Genomic DNA, 17,134 nt, shown 5'->3' with positions numbered 1-17,134 from the left:
TAGAACACACATTACAATAGCTATGCATAATAAGCTCTACATCAGTTTTAGGGATAAAACAGAAATGAGAAAGTGTATTGACATGACATGGTGCTAATACTGAATAGCTCTAAAACCATCAGTGAGGACATGATATTTGAGTCATCTGTTGCCCAGTCACTCATAAGAGTCACTAGATTGACACGAGTCTTGAGAAAGTTCCTTTTAACACTTCCTTCATCTTGACCCCTTCAGTGCTTCAGAATGTATAGTAATACAATGTAACCTTAATATGCTTAAGCATTCCCAGTTGGGGGCCAGCTTTTCTTCCAATGAGAGAAACAGAGGAATGAAAATGATGGAAGCAGACGCAAGGTCAGTTAGTGATCATTAGCATGAGATGATGAGGTATCTCTGAGCGAATAGGAAGTACAGAGTGCTTGAAGGGTTAATTGTTACAGACAATAAAAAGGGGGGGAGCCTTTGAATGGTATATGATGCTGAGAGTTTTAGTCCATCAGCCTTGGTGAAATGCATTTATAGTCCACAGTTAGAGTAAGTGATGGCCCCGTAACAATGAGGAAACAGACAGAATATGGAGCAATGATTCCTCTGGAGCATAGGGGATCACTGACTTTCTTTTTGCAGTGCTGGTCACCCCTTCTGACAGCAGCACTAACCTGTGTTACTATCTGTGCCTATGCTGTGTCAGCATGGTTGAAGTCTGTTGCAGTCAGTCAAGAAGACGTCTGACCTTCTCTTCATCTCCCTATCCACCGGCATCTCCAATGTTTCCTCTATGAAGCCTAGTATCCTTCGGTGGCATCAGTTGAGAGTTTTGGGGCAAGCACCACAGTGCCAGGGGCAGTTCCTGGCTTGCAACATCTAAGATGGTGTTCAGTGGGCTCTAAAGATGGTGCCAGAACATGGAAACCAAAAGGGCCCAACTGTGGTGGGAACCTCCATCTCACTCGCCACGTTTCACCAAGTAACTTGTCCAACATCTCGCTTACATAAATAATGAGCCGAGAAGCACATGACTGTGCAAGATTACTAACAATGGGTCATGGTGAAATGATATCATGAAACTGACACCACCATTCTCTAATTTTAGAATGGAAAATTCTGACCAAATTGTCAGAAGATTTGTTGCTAGTTAGTCCCAATAATTTCTCCAGTACTATTTATTTTCTTAATCATAATTTAACTTCTGCAATCTCTCTGTACCCTTGATGCACCATTATTTCTGGTAGGTTCCTTGTTTCTTCTGCTATGAAGACAGATTGACTTATTTAATGGCCATTTCCTTACTCTCATCATAATTTCACCTGTTTCTGCTTCTGAAGTGGGAATGCTTAATTTTACTGATCTGTTCTTTTTCTACATACCATATACAATTTTTACAATCTTTCTTTATGCTAGTCACTCCATTATTCTTTCTTTTTCCTTATAATTCTCTTGGTATCCTTTGCTGAATTCTAAAATCCTTCCAATCCTCAGATTTTTTTTTTTTTTTTGGTTTCATTGGAAGTCTCTTTAATCTAATGCTATCTTGAGTTCCTCCTATTAGTCACCAGTTTATTAAAATAACATTTTCTGTGAGGTTTTTGCACCATAAAGGAAGAAAGGTAAGTATTTAGTAGGCACTTTTCACAACAATGAGACATCTTACATCATAGAACCAATTAAATATTTATGAAGTGTAGCCACTGTTAAAATGTGGGAAACACAATATCCAACTTTCTGACAGCAAAACGGTAATGACAGGGAAAGATAGAGAAAGAGAGAAAGGGAGGAAGAGACAGCCCTATCAACTGAGCCATAGGGGAAACAAAGGTATGTATATTTGTTGCAAATTAATGTATTAATTCTTGAAATGCCAGCTATTGTCCATCTTCCACCATATCTCTCCTAGCAGGACACTCAGTTGCATCAAAGTCCTCTGTCACCATTTTCCCCACTGTGAACAGGAGTAGGAAACACAGTAAATGTCAGCATTATCAGCATTCTGAAAATGAAGAAATGCGACAAACTGAGTAATCTTCAGCTGATATCTGCACTCTTCATGAAATTTAACCCAATCTGATTCAGAAACAGTGACAAACATTCCATGGTAGAACTTGGTATATTGTAAAGGACTTGGTAATGCAAATTTTTCTTTACTAGCTGGATTGAGACTTTTTGAAGATGTAACAGAGAAGTTGAATGACATCAATGGTGCAATGTGGTGGATATTGACTTCCAAAAACATTTGATAATGTGTCACAAAACAAGCATTTTCTTTGTGTTTAATAAAAATTATGAGGGGTCTGGATAGTGTAGACACAGAGAAACTGTTCCTGTTGGCTGAAAGGTCAAGAACTAGAGGACACTGATTGAAAAGATACAACGTTAAGAACCAAATGCAACATGAGAAAAAAAAAGTTTTACGCAACAAGTGGTGAGGGTCTAGAATGTACTGTCCGAAAGATTGGTGGGCACATTTCCAGTCATTGCTTTCATTCGAAAATTGGATAATTGTCAAGAGAAAAATGTTGCCACCTGAGCTGCTCTTACAGAGAGGTAGTATTGATAGGAAAGCTGGAATGAGCTCCTCTGTTGTAGCCATTCCGTTCTATTACTATCCTCCTCAGTTTAAATAGTGCTCAGTTAGAGCTGCAAGCAGGCAATTCTATTCTTTCTGCCACATCAGCTTTGGTAGTCCATGTGGCTTTTCTTCAGGTGAAACTAATTCCAACACAGAGTGGTCGCTATCACGTTTTCAATTCTGAAACACTTGGTGATTCTGATGATTCAATGCTTGATGGGAACAATCTTTGCTTTTGAACAAGTAATTTTTAACAGGCCTTGTGGATATGTGTGTAGGTCATTTTGCCCATGGAGGGTATTTCATCACCCTCCTGTATTGTTGAGGAGTCATGAGGTGAGTTACTCATCACAGAATTCCTAGTGTTTGAATTGCTCTTACAGGTCCTGAATCTAGTTTCCAGCTGTTCCAGCTCAGTTTCTGGTCAATGGTAACACCCAGGATGTTGATGGTAGATGTTTCAATGGTGGTGATGACATTGAACGTCAAGCAGTGATGGTTAAAGTCTCCTTATGATGCTCATTGCCTGGCACATGTACGGCATAAATGTTACTTGCCACTTATCAATCCAAGCCTGGATATTGTCCAGGTCTCACTACATATGACTACAAACTGCTTGAGGAGTCTGAATGAGGAGTGTGAGAAGTCACAAATGGTGCTGACCATTGTGCAATCATCAGTGAATATCCATACTTCTGAACTTACGGTGGAGGAAAGGTCATTGATGAAGCAGCTGAAGGTCATTGAACCATGAACATGACCCTGAGGAATTTCTGCAGTCATATTCTGGGGCTGAGATGAGTGACCTCCAACGGCCACAACTATCTTCCTTTCTTCTAGCCATGACTCCAAATATCAAAGGGTCTTCCCCCAATTTCCACTGACTTGACTTTTGCTAAGGGTCCTTGATGCCACTCTCAGTCAATTGATGCTTTAATGTCAAGGAGTCACTCTCATCTCATGTCTGGAGTTCAGCTGTTTTGTCCAGATTTAAACTAACACAACAATGGGATCCAAAGTTGAGTGGCCCTACATGAACCAAAATCGAGCAGTAGTGAGCAGGTTGCTGCTGAGCAAGTGCCACTTGAAGGCACTGATGATCCCTTCAATTGTAGAGTAGACCAGGTAATTGATCAGGTTGGATTTGTCTTGCTATTGTAGACAGAACATAGCTGGGCAATTTTCCACACTGTTGGGAAGATGCCAGTGTTGTAGCTATTTTGGATCAGCTTAGTTAGGACATGGCTAGCTCTGGCACACAATTCTTCAGTACTATTGGTGGAATTTTGTCAGGGTCCAAAGTCTTTGTCATATCCAGCACCTTCAGCTATTTCTTGATGTCACATGTAGTGAATCAAATTTGTTGAAAATTGGCATCTATGATGCTGAGGACATCAGGAGGAGTCCAAGATGGATCGCCCACTTAAGATGAATGCAAATGTATCAGCCTTATCTTTTGCACAGATGTACTGGGCTGCCCCATCATTGAGGATGTGGATATTTGTACAGCATCCTATTCCTGTTACTTGCTTACATTTCCAACTCCATTTACGACTGGATGTGGGAAGGAGATTGCAGAGCTTAGATCTGATTTATTTATAGTGCCATCATATAGCCCTATCTAATACATGTTGAATTCACTGTTTAGCATGCAAGTAATCTTATGTTGTACGTTCAGTCGGTTGATAACTCATTTTCTCATATGTCTGATGTTGCTTCTGGCATACCTTCCTGTACTCTTCATGGACCTCAAACTTAACCCTAACCCATTGATCAGCCAGCTTGAAGGTAATAGTAGAGCACAAATAATGCTGGGCCATGAGTTTGCAAACTGTCTGTGTTTTGTTTTATTCATTTGTGGCACGTGGATGTCACTGGCTGAGCCCAGTATTTAGCAGATTGTTAGCTCTATTCAAATTCTCTCCCATTTAGCACAGTGGTACAGCCACACAATACAACAGAGGGTATGTTCAATGTAAGGACAGGACTTTGTCTCTGCAAGGACTGAGCAGTAATCAATCCTACCAATAATGCTGTGGATAGATGCATTTGTGACAGGTAGACTGGTGAAGAGGTCAAGTAGGTATTTCATTCTTGATGGTTCCTCACCACTTCTCGAATCTTGTAGCTGTGTCCTGCAAGACTTAGCCAACTTGGTCATTAGTGGTGCTCCCAGTGACTCTTATCGTAATCATAGAGTCATTGAGTTATACAACACAGAAACAGACTCTTCGATCCAACTTGTCTGTGCTGACCAGATATCCTAAACTGATTTAATCCCATATGCCAGCATTTGGCCCCTATCCCTGTAAGTCCTTCCTATTCATTTACCCATCCAGATGCCTTTTAAATGTTGTAATTGCACCCGCCTCCACCACTTCCTCCGGCAGCTCGTTCCATACACACACTACCCTCTGTGTGAAACAGTTGTCCCTCAAGTTCCTTTTACACCTTTCCCCTCTCAGCTTAAACCTATGCTCTCTAGTTTTGGACTTCCCTAGCCTGGGGAAAAGACCATGGCTATTCACCCTATCTATGCCGCTCATCATTTTACAAACTTCTGTACAGTGACGGACATTTGAGTTTTCCATCCAAAGTGTATTCTGTGCTTTAGCAACCCTCAGTGTTTCTTCCATGGAGAAGTACTGAGGTTTGTACACCCATAAAATTTTTAACGGTACTAAAAGGCATCGCCCTATTTCATCATATTTGACTAACATCCAGCCATCTGACATAATAGCAAGGTTTGTCAGAAAGTTACAATTCACAGTAATTAAGGCTTGCAACACATAGAATACTTAAATGTGAAACCTTAAACCCGCCAAAACAATTATTTTGATTGAAGAGTTTCAGCAAGGGAGAGAAAGCCAAGCATTTGTCATTCTCTGGTTTAAGTGTCGCCAGTAAGATTGATAATTATGGCCCATTCCTAATGCTAGCCTTATTTTCGAACAACTCCAGCAAGAGAGTTAGGCATAGTGGTTTGGTACAACTAAGTCAACCACACTTGTGTGGGACTTATATGATTTTGCACTTTTTAATAATTTACATTTAAATTCTCACTACACTCAAACAAAATAAAATACTGCAGAAGGTAGAGATCGGAAATAAAAACAAGAAGTGCTGAACAAAATCTCAGCAGGTCTGATGGCATCTGTACAGAGAAAATCTAAAGTTTCGGAGAAGAGTCATATCAGACACAAAACATTTGTTCCTCTCTCCCCAGATGCTGCCACACCTGCTTGAGTCTCTCCAGCACTTTCTATTTTTATTATTACCTTTGAATTATTGTACCACCGTACACAATAATGCCTGTTTTTGTATTGTTTTTGGCTTACAATTGTTTTCTATATTCAGTCACAATCAAATGATATGTGCTACGCTCAGCAATATAATTCTTTAAAAATTTGCATTGTCTGCATTTTAGATTGAAATAGCTTTGTTCTATACTCAAGATTATGAAATCTAGTGATTTTGCAATAAAGTGATCCAAAACTGTTATCTAGCACTGCTGCTTTAAACTGGGCAGATGATCTGCAAAATCCAACTTCAACGAATGAATTATTCTGGCTGTACTCCTAGCTGAAAGTAGGCTGCAAGAATTAAAATTCACCAGCCTAATGAAACATCAGTTCGTCACTACGAGTGGCGGGGAAGGGATAAATCTGCTGACACCAAACGTGGTATTGCACTGACAAGAATAATGCAAGTCAAGCAGCAGAATCATCTATTTGGTCTATTAGTGGTGTGATACCACAGTGCCACATTCAACTAACAGTCTGCAGTCTGAAGAGAGATTAATTTCTCTGTCACTTCTCCAAGTCATAGCCCTGTTATGATTCATTGTTAGGTCAATGTTGGAGAATGATATTTGATGCCTCCATTTTAAAATGCTACCCAAAGCAGGAAAATGGCCACATACCTCTATCAGTTATTTAATAACCACACAAAAATATTTATTTATTTGTTACAATTTATAACATTAGATTTGAATGCTAATGTAGTCAGACCCTCTTTAAATTCTGATTTCCAACAGGGAGCAGAATGGCCTGGTACAGTAACTGCTCTGCCCAGGACCGTAAGAAACTAGTCGTGAACACAGCCCAGACTATCATGGAAGCCAACCTTCCATTCATGGACTCCATTTACACTTCTTGTTACTGCGGAAAGGCTGCAAACATCATCAAAGACCCCTCCCACCCAATAATGCTCTCTTCTAACCTCTTCCGTCAAGCAGAAAATACAGAAGCTTGAACACATGCACCAACAGGTTCAAGAACATCTTCTTTCCTGCCGTTATTAGACTGACGATTGGACTGTCTAACTCCAAATAATGTTGATCTTGTTGTATGCCTCGCTTTGTCTAAGCACCCTATAATCTGTATGTCTTTGCTACGATCTGCCTGTACTACTCACAAAACTAAGCTTTTCACTGTACTTAGGTACATGTGACAATAAATCAAATCAAATCAAATCAAGATTTTGGGATTGTAGATATGGCACCTGTTTTACTGGAATGGTAAAGCAAAATTAGAATGAGCAGTTCAATAAAACTACATTACTGCGTGCCCACAGGTTCTGCAGCACTTCACAAAATGTGAAGAAGATTCCACCACCATCAAATACTATGTAGGCTGCTCCAAGAATTAAGTAACACCCTCCTTCCACTACTGGTGAATGGATAACAAGAAATGTGAAGACCTAATAGGCCAAAAATTGCTGTTAAAATAATGGTGCCTACTAGTCCTCATCATAAGAAAATTCTATAATGTTGTGATGCACCCCAAATTGTGTAAAATTCATTCCACTCCAACATCAGCGTCGCAAAAGCAGAAGCTTGCCCTCCACTTCCCCTTAAGAATCATGAATTTGCTGATTCCTGGCAAAGATACAAATTAGTCTTGCCACAGCTATTCACATACGTTCATTTTTTATGATTCTGCCATGTCAATCATTTTTGGAGGGCAAGCAAGAAAACAACTGAAACCAAGGAAACCTCATTCCAGTAGAACCTAAGTTGTTTCTTTCGTAAATCTTTCATTTAATGTTTTACTGTCTCTTTCTTCATTTTTTTCCTATGTTTAATTTCAAGATCAGCAAGTTCAGGAGGTCCCAGACACACAATTGCCTTCACTGCAACATATTATCTTGCATTTCCAAAAATTGCAATGCAAAAATAGCAGAATTTGTTATTTGATTTATTGTTGTTGAAGAATAAGGAAGGAAAATCCAATTTATGGTACACCACTTTGAATTTTCCAGGCCTCACAAGTACACAACAGAGCATAATCGAAATCCAAAGCCAAATTAAGAATTATGAATAACAAGATAATTGTTGAAATCCTTACGGGCAAGTTGGCTCCTTCCTGCAGGGATCTTTGTTGCTGCATGCCATTTTGTAATCTGAATCCTTTGAAAAAAATCAAGAAGTCAGTTTTGTACAGATAAATATAAACACATAACATACATTGATTATCCACCTTGTTCGTATTGTGTCTGGCCAAGAACCGCATATGTTTCCCACACAGACAAAGGCTACCTGCTCCATTGGGTGGAATCTTGTGTAGATAACGGGGATTTCAGCCACTGGCTGTGAAATGTGTCTGTTTTTAGAAGGCCAACCATATCTTTTACATAACAGGCCTTCCCCCAGGATCAAAGACTTCAAGGGTGGGAAGTCCTGCCCATTGACGGCTGCCAGCTGGCAGCTGTTCTTTACTTAACAGCCTCACTGAGAAAGTGGTGGTTGCTACCAGTACTACACCCACCCAAGACCCAGGTAGAGGAGAGATCACATGCACAGGTAAATTACGAGAAGTAGGCAGGTTGTGTGGGAAGAGTTGCATGGAAATTTCGGGGAGGTGGTCAGATACAAGTGGAGAAGTTGGCTTTCAGACCGGACCACTTCCTGATATCGGGTCCCTCAGTTCAGCATTAAGTGCACTGAGCCAGTGACCTCCACTCCCAAACCTCCCCCACTCAATTCTGGGATCGCACAATCAACGACAACACCTTCCAGTTGTGAACCGTTTTAACTCCCCCTCTGCTGCTCCCGATGTGGCCTCCTCTACATCAGTGAGACTAAGCAGAGGCTTGGAAACTGTTATATAGAGCATCTGAGCTCTGTACACGACAAACAACAACATCTTCCAGTCGCAAACCATTTCAACTCCCCCTCCCACTCTCTGGGTGACATGTCCATCCTGGGCCTCCTCCAGTGTCACAATGATGCCACCCAGAAACTGGAGGAGCAGCACCTGATATTCCGCCTTGGGAGCCTACAGCCCGATGGCCTAAATGCGGATTTTACCAGTTTCAAAATCTCCCCACCCCCGGCCTCATCCCATCACCAACCCTCCCTTTCATCCCTGCCTCACTGATCTGACACAACCTGTCCATCTTCTCTCCCACCTATCCACCCCTCCCACCTCACTGACTAATCCCCACCACTCCCTATCTGCACTCACCTATCACCGTCCCACCACCTTCCCCAGCCCCACCCCTTCTCTCTATTTATTTCAGAGCTCCCTTCCCCCTTCCCATATCTGAAGAAGGGTCCCGACCTGAAACATCAACTTTCCCGCTCCTCTGATGCTGCCTGGCCTGCTGTATTCCTCCTTCTCCACACTGTGTTATCTCTGACTCCAGCATCTGCAGTTCTTACTATCTCTAAGGATTTGTTTGTCATGTTCTCCAAATGGAAAGCTTTCCCCTCACCACTCCACCTACTTCCACTTGGTTAATACCAGTCACAGCTCAATGAGGTCCTTACATAGGCTTTAAATGCCCACTTCGGGGCCTCAATTTTCTGTGGGGCAGGAAGGCCATCCATGAGTATTCCTGTCACCAATTTAAATCAGTATGGAAGGAAAAGAGTGACTGAATCCCCAACCACTACTCTCCCCACCAATAAAATATCCTCTTTTTGACCAATATACCCACCACAGTGGAAAGGACAAGATTTTGTCCATTATGATGATTCTTTACTCAAGCTATTCAAGACTAATCCCTCTGCTTCACATTCACATCCCTGTTTCAAATATTAGCCAAATTCTCCTCGCAAGATGTAATGAGATCTATCTCAATCACTCTGCGGTAAAGCATTCCACGTTCAAACAACCATCTCTGTGACAATATAGACCATGTTCTCATTCGCAGCAATACCATTAAATTTACAGCCCCTGCCTCACTAACTTTCTAATCAGAAATAATGGTCTTTCCCTATTGTTTCCACCAAAATCCTTTAGAAAATAATAAACCTCAATTTATTCTCCTTTTACCCTTTTCTTTCGCTCCAGAGAAAATAGTCTCACTACCTCATGATTCTCCTAACGACAAATTCCCATTATTGGCATTCAATTACCTGTTTATGTCTTCCTGAGTCTTTTGATGTCCTCCCCTTTGCTTGTTAGTCTTATTTTTGTGTTGGTAGCAAGTTTGAAGATAGTGTGCATATACCAAGTTCAAATGACTGATATGTACCTAGAAAAGGAGGTAGTATGTTTCAAAAAACTTTCAGTATCAATATTTATGGTATAAATTAATAAACAGCAGCAGTGTTATTTACCCCATTAATTCTAATGAGTGTTTTTCTAATGAGTGGCAAACAAAAGCTTCTGGGATACGATAAGTAGACAATCCATGGCACATTTTCACTAGCCTAAATGACCTGCCTTGAAGGCATTTAAGAAACAACGCTATTCAGAACGTACTTATTTCAGTTTAATGAAAACACACGTGCAAATAAGTCTCAAGCTTCCCTGCATCCAGTGAAATTGGTTGAGGAAAATTCACTAGATTGGCTTAACATTTTTCGATTAGAGAATGGCTGCCTGACTGAAGTTCTAATTAAATACCTGGAAGATTTTTTCAGGAAGGTCTAAGGATTATCAAAGGAGCCAAGGCCACCTTGCATGTTGACCAGGAAGCAATTGCATGATTCTGCAGGGCCCACCCAGTGCCTTTTGCCTTACGGGCAATAGTACAGGCAGAAATCAGAAGGCTGATCACAGATAACAGACATATAAGGACAGCTCCATACCATCCATCATCCAATGGTTTGGCAAAAAGATCACTTTGAGAGAAGGGTCTAGGCCCGAAACGTCAGCTTTCCTGCTCCTCTGATGCTGCTTGGCCTGCTGTGTTCATCCAGCTCTACACCTTGTTATCTCAGATTCTCCAGCATCTGCAGTTCCTACTATCTCTTAAAGAAACAGCCTACAGCTTCACTCGATATCAACTATCGCGGTTCCTATTTGATTATAGGACCACCACTCATGCAACTACAGGGATAGCTCTAGCAGAGTTGCTAATGGGGAGAAGACTCTGCATCAGGTTAAATTGGATCTTCCTGGACTTGGGGGGGAGGGTGAAATGGCATCAGGAATGCCAGTGCCAGACACAGGACTCTGCTAAGCGAGAGAGACAGTTTACTTCAGGGGAAAAAGTTTTATGTAGGAACCATGGGGTTCTCCCTCTTGACCAAGCATTGAAGATACCTTGGAATCTGAAGTGGACACAGTGCATGTGTCTCCCTCAATGCCTTTTCCACCTGAAGAGCAGAATGAATTTCTTCCAAGAATTCCAAGTTCCGGGCACAAGTGGTGAGCCTCTGTGCATTACATGCCACCCATTTCAGAGGCAGAGTTGGAGGAACCTGATCCAGTGGTAAAACACCCCAGGAGGAACGATGAAGAAACAACAAGCCTATGTCCTCGGATTCAGAGGGGGAGGGAAGTAGGGATTATAACAAAGTCAGCCAAGCAGACCTTATAGAATATGAGTTCCCTAATTGGGGTTATTAATCTGATGCAATCAGGGAGCTCTGGCTGACAGATATAAACAGCAGTGTCAGATGTCCTGTTCACTGTGAGAGCTGGGTCTGCGGGAGCTGGATCAGTGTCAATGACTCTCCACGTGTAAATAAAGGGTGTCTAGGTAACAGGATCCTGGCCTCTGTGTAGTTGTTTCAGACACTAATTCATGGGATGGCTGGATTGTCCTATGGGGGGATGGACTGAACCTTTATTCTTTAGAGTTTAGAATAATGTTGCTGACTGCTTTCACTTATTCCTATGCATTGTCTTTTGTGGGTTCTTCTGCACTTTGTCAGTGTTGCATCGGCTTTCCCTATCTGCAGTCCAATGCTTAGCTGGGCCTTGAAGTACATCAAAAAAACAAAAGAAGTGTGAATGCTGGAAATCAGAAACAAAAACAAATTGCTGAAAAGGCTTAGCAGGTCTGGTAGCAAATGTGGAGAAAAATCAGTCTTAATGTTTTGGATCCAGTGACTGTTCTTCAGAACTTGAAGTACATCACCTGCAGCTCTATGTTGCTGCGGGCTTCTTTCCAGGTTTTTCCCAGTACTGGGTTGGCCTCACCCTTCACCCACAGCACTTTAATGCCACAGAACTTCAGTTTATGTGCCCCAAACTGCTTGCCTCCACTCCCATGGGTCTGGTCACCACCTGCTTCCAAGTAGTAAGATCAGGTCTACACTCATGTGCACGAACATAAACAAACTTGATTGAACATTGCTATTCATACATGGGATGACAAAACAAGGAATATTCTAGAGCCCTATAGACTCTGGCTCCAGTTCTATGTGATCTGATGTCACTATGGTATAATTGCTTATGCACATGCTTAGAGTAAACATATTGTTGACCCTTTACTTCGCACATAGTAGCAACATTGTGTATCATTGAGTATACATTGCAACAACTCATCTTTCCTCCTTCAAAAGTATTTTCTAAACTAGAGACCTCTACCACCTAGATGAACAAGGGCAGCAAATATCCCTGCACCATCCTGACTTGAAACTATATTGCTTCTCCTTCATTGTCACTGAGTCAAAATTCAGGACTCCCTTTCACAGGCGTAGAACTTGGCCTATAATTCACCACCACCTTCTCAAGGGCCGTTTGGAATGTGGTCAAAAATCATATGGCAACAGGTTATAGTCCAACAGGTTTATTTGAAAAAACTAGCTTTCAGTCCAAAAGCTAGTGTTTTAAAATAAACCTGTTGGACTACAACCGACATCATGTGATTTTTGACCTTGTCCACCCCAGTCCAAAAGCTTGGAATGCGCAATGAATGTAGAGATGTTCACATCTCAAAAATTATTTAAGAAAAGATAAAGCTGATTAGCCTCAGATTTTAAATGTGTTTAATAGGTAAATCCAGGTGATCATAGAGTACTATTATAACTGTTCGTAAACTTTAGGAATCAAATCAACGCCTATTTCTTGGCTGGAGTTCTGAGGAAGGGTCACTAAACCCAAAATGTTAAATCTGATTTCTCTCCACAGAAGCTGCCATACCCCCTGAGCTTTTCCAGCAATTTTGGTTTTCACTGCTGCTTTTCTTGCTCTGATCTTGTATGGCATGGTGCAGGGAAAATCAGGAGTAAGTGTAATCTCTGTGTCAGAGGATTGGTGTTACTTGGACCAGAATGTACAGTATCACTTAATTCCATTTTAAAATCACATACCTTAAATCAATTTAACTTTAACCAATCACTGAGAAGCTGGTGACATTGGTCCTACAGCCTATTTTATACCCTGCCTTATCTGTCATTCCAATCAAAGGCAGAATAGTTTACTCTGATTTCAAACACATGTAATATTCCACTTGATGTCCAAGGTCAAGATTGTGGAAGCAAGGTAGAAAGTCAAAGGACTGTGAGGAATGGAGCGTGAAATAGTATGAACCTTAATGTATAATTAACCTTTCTAGAACCTGGTGTTTATCCATTTTTTGCCTATCCAGTATTTCAACTACTCCTTACTCACCACAACTTTGTAGCATCATCTCTTTTATTAAGGACAAAGGCAAATAAATCACTTCAAACATCACCCATGTCTTCTGTCCAGGTCAAAATACACAGGGGCAGTGAGAAAATTTACTCTCGAAAGCCATCAAAATACAGGCAAAAATCCAATCATGATCAATCAGAAAAATGTTTTTTTCTGTCAGTGGAACGCACAGATGACAGAGGAGGTGCTCCCCCAATCACAGGCTTTCGTTCACTAGTGCTTACAGCTGTAAGGCTCACTAGTGAAGAAAGAACAGCCTGTGATAGAAGCAGCTAAGAAGGTAAGCAGCAGTGTGAACATCTCACTGGGCTGCTGTAAACAGAGACCAGGTGTGGGAGGGACAGGGTTCCCAGTCTTAAGGCATGTTACGGATAGAGAATGGGCACAGGGAGTACAGTCTGGGAGAAGAAGGGGGCTGCAACAAGGGGGCAGGCAGAGACTGAGCTTGGGAAAGATAATGAAGGGGAGTGCAAAGGAGAATGGGATATCTGAAGGAGAAGAGGGAAGGGGTTGATGGGGCTGAAAGGAAGAGAAATGCAAGAAATGAAAGGAAGGGGATGGAAAGAGGATGAGAAGAAAGGAGTTCCAAGGAGGAAAAAGGGGTCTGTTGATGGCCAGTAAAAAGAACTGTAAACAGGGCCAAAGTTAGGGGATGTCAGTAGAAACACAAGAAGGGAAGAAAAGGGCTGCAAGGTGGGAAGAATGAGAGGAGGAGGGAGTTGTGAAGGGTGGGAGAAGATGGCTTAAACAGAAGATGAAGGCGGGAGAGGGCTGCAAATAGAAATTGTTACGAAAAGGAGTCTCTCGGGTGAGGGGCACAGAAGGGGGCTGCAAATGACAAAGAATGGATTTACACCTGTCACAAAGACTTAACTGAGCCAGGAAAACTAGAAATCAATGAACTAATAAATTTCTTGAAAATTAATGTGGAATCTCCAGCGTAAGGCTGAATATCTTCAGGAGCTACTATAGGAAAAAATGTAGTGCATTCTTTTATAATAAAATGGTGTCAATTGTTAAGCTTGAATTTGGGATTGAGAACACATTTGCAGTAAAAATCTTGCTAACAGCTTGAGTAAAATCGTTCAGACTTGTGTATTTGCAATGGAATTGCACTAACTACGAACTCACCAGTTTGTGCAAGTTGTTTTATGGGTGATAGCTGTTTTGTTTAGAGATGTATTTTAGTTCTTTGAAAACAAAACTTCTGTTGCTAACTTATTCCTGTTGTCATGTCCCAATTTAAATACTGTGGTGTCTATGAAATTAATGCTTTCTTTGCGTGTTGTGACTTTAAGTTTAATAGTGGGATGATAATTGTGGATGTTGATGAATTCTTCTCAATTTATTTCTCACTACAATAGCCCTTATGTCAATAAATAAAACAAAAGGTAATGTTATTACACGACTGCATCACCTAACAAAGGAATTAGTGATAATGATAAAACAATCCCAGAAAACCAAAAGGTGGCACCCTAAAATGAAAAAAGTAGGCCTTTAGAAAATCTCAAGAATACCCCTGAAAAGAATTATTTTGATCCCTGTTCTGGCTCCAAGAAGGAATCCTCTTTTTAATTTCTAATTGGCCTCATTCCTCCTGATATTATCTTTTTGTTACTCATATGCCTAAGGAATATTTTTGAATCCTCTTTAAAGTTAGCTTCCAGTTTCTTCTCATACTCTCTCTTTGCTATATACAAGTCTTTTCTTCCACCCTGTCTGGGTTTCCTACATTCAACCCTGTTGTCACTTGCAATATCAACCTGACACCTGGTGTACACATTTTTTTTTCCTGCTTAGTCTTTAATAATTGTCTAAGTATAAACAATTTTGGTCAACCCTCAGCCTTCCAATTTTAAAAGAAAAGAGATATAGCCCGACCATCCTTTTCTGATGGTATAATGTCATAAAAATGGTACAGCACAGAAGGCAACCATTCATGCTGCTTTGCTTGTGCCAGCTCTAAATAGTTCCTTGCTCTCCCTCTCTTTTCCTATAGCCTGACAAATTTTTGTTTGGCTAGTATTTATCCAAATCCCCCACGAAAGCTTTTATTTCTGTATTTCTATATATATTTATAGTTTACCCTTACATGCATGCTATTCTTCGCATCTGCTCCCTGTGATAGTAGCAGCACATTTCAATTTCACAGCACCCTCAGTAACTCAATTCAGCTTCACAACATAACTCTAACCTTTTCACCCCAGTACCATTCTGGTAATCTCCACTGCACCCTCGTCAAGGCCTTGGTATCTTTCCTAAAGTTTGTGCCCTTCCTCCCAGTTTTCTGCTTAATATTTTGCCAAAATATAAGGCCATTCCCTCCCTCTAATCATGATCCTTCTAAAGGGGCAAATGGGATCCTTTCCTTTTTTACACTCCAGTGCAGCCAGTCTCCTAACTTTATTCATTATCAGAAATTTACATTTACCTTGCAAAATTGCTCCTAAATTAACCAGAGACAAGATTATGATTTATCACTTATGCATCAGCATTGTGTTTGTAGCCTATGGTTCATAATGCAATTTTTTTTAATGATTACTGAACTTCGGAGTATTGTTTATTTATCTAAGTCAAGCAGTGATATGAATGCCAATACTGTAATGCAGTTCTGACAGAAAATCTAGCAGACATCCTCCGGACAGAGATAGTGAAACTCTGTTCCATTAACACTGATGGAAGTATACTACTTCCATATTGAGATATGGTGTTTTTGCTAAAGTTCTACGTACGTGCACAAGGGAAGGTATGCAGTTATCTTTGCAAATACTTCACACAGCCAGTACTTCAGATCTTTGTGTACTCAGGGAAGCAGCACCATAGTGTCAGCAATAAATATAACATGATAATCTGAATGTACTTTAAACTTTATACTTTTGGTATCATCCTTATCATCCTATATCAAATATGATGCATAGGACAGAAGCCTAACTTCATTTAATCTCTCCTGTCTTTCATCCTACCATAAGGATTTATTTCATCCTTGCCCCATCTCTACCTCATGTTCAAAACTTATCATATTTTTTTCCAAAATCTGATGAAAGATCACAAACCCAAAAAGTTAACTTTTTTTTTATCTTTCTACACAGATCCTGCCTATCCTGCTGCTTTTTTCCATTTTCTATTTTAATTTCAGCATAACTTTTCTATTTTTCAATTCTTCCTCTAGAAATAAAATCTAGTTCTTGATTTGCAGGTTTTGAAATAACCATATCAACAAATGCCACTACATCAATGACTTGTATACTTGCAACGTGCAGATCCCTTTGCTCCTTTATCAAATCTAGATCTTACTTTTCAACCATAAGTGACTTCTTGCTTTACTTACCAAAATACAACTGGCTGAATTGTCCAAACTGGGTCAGATTCACTATTTCAAGCCCAGATCAGACAAACAGTTGCCCATTTACTTTTTCAGGAGTCATCCAGGTGAACCACTAAGTCAGGAGCTTTCATTACCAGAGCAGTCTAATCCAGTTTAGCAATCCACACAGGAAGTACTGAAGTGGATCGGTGCTGAAACCACACCCATCTTTTAGGGTGATAGCTCCAGATTCAAAGGTCTTAAAGCCACTTTGGCAGCTACTGGAAAAAAGGTATGCATGTGTAAGGTAAGTGAGAGTTAGGGTGGCAGGTAGGTGAGGGGGTAAGGTAAAACATGGGTTGGGGGTATAGGTGTCAGCTGGGTCCGAGATACTAGGAAGATTGGGGTTAGGGTGCTGCGGGGCGGGGAATCAGGGGGTTATCA

At 40.8% G+C, this 17,134-nt stretch overlaps 1 protein-coding gene across 5 annotated transcripts in view; it reads right to left on the bottom strand.

The window, feature by feature from the left end:
* The window catches only part of upp1 (uridine phosphorylase 1), a 72,565-nt gene that overhangs the window by 44,912 nt on the left and 10,519 nt on the right, over nt 1–17,134 (bottom strand). For 4 of the 5 annotated variants that reach the window (XM_048612481.1, XM_048612518.1, XM_048612490.1 and 1 more), the window contains 2 exons: nt 9,930–10,048; nt 7,915–7,976 (listed from right to left, as the gene is read on the bottom strand). The exons of the other annotated variant lie outside the window; for it this stretch is intronic. In XM_048612481.1, the coding sequence (XP_048468438.1) occupies nt 7,915–7,961 (47 nt within the window). In that variant the 5' untranslated portion in view covers nt 7,962–7,976; nt 9,930–10,048. The remainder of the gene's footprint in view (nt 1–7,914; nt 7,977–9,929; nt 10,049–17,134) is intronic. 5 annotated transcript variants of the gene reach the window in all.

Source organism: Rhincodon typus, chromosome 2 (genome assembly GCF_021869965.1).
Source record: "Rhincodon typus isolate 14 chromosome 2, sRhiTyp1.1, whole genome shotgun sequence".
NCBI lineage: Eukaryota > Metazoa > Chordata > Chondrichthyes > Orectolobiformes > Rhincodontidae > Rhincodon > Rhincodon typus.
The sequence above is the reverse complement of the archived record's forward strand: the minus strand, read 5'-3'. Positions and strand labels throughout refer to the sequence as shown.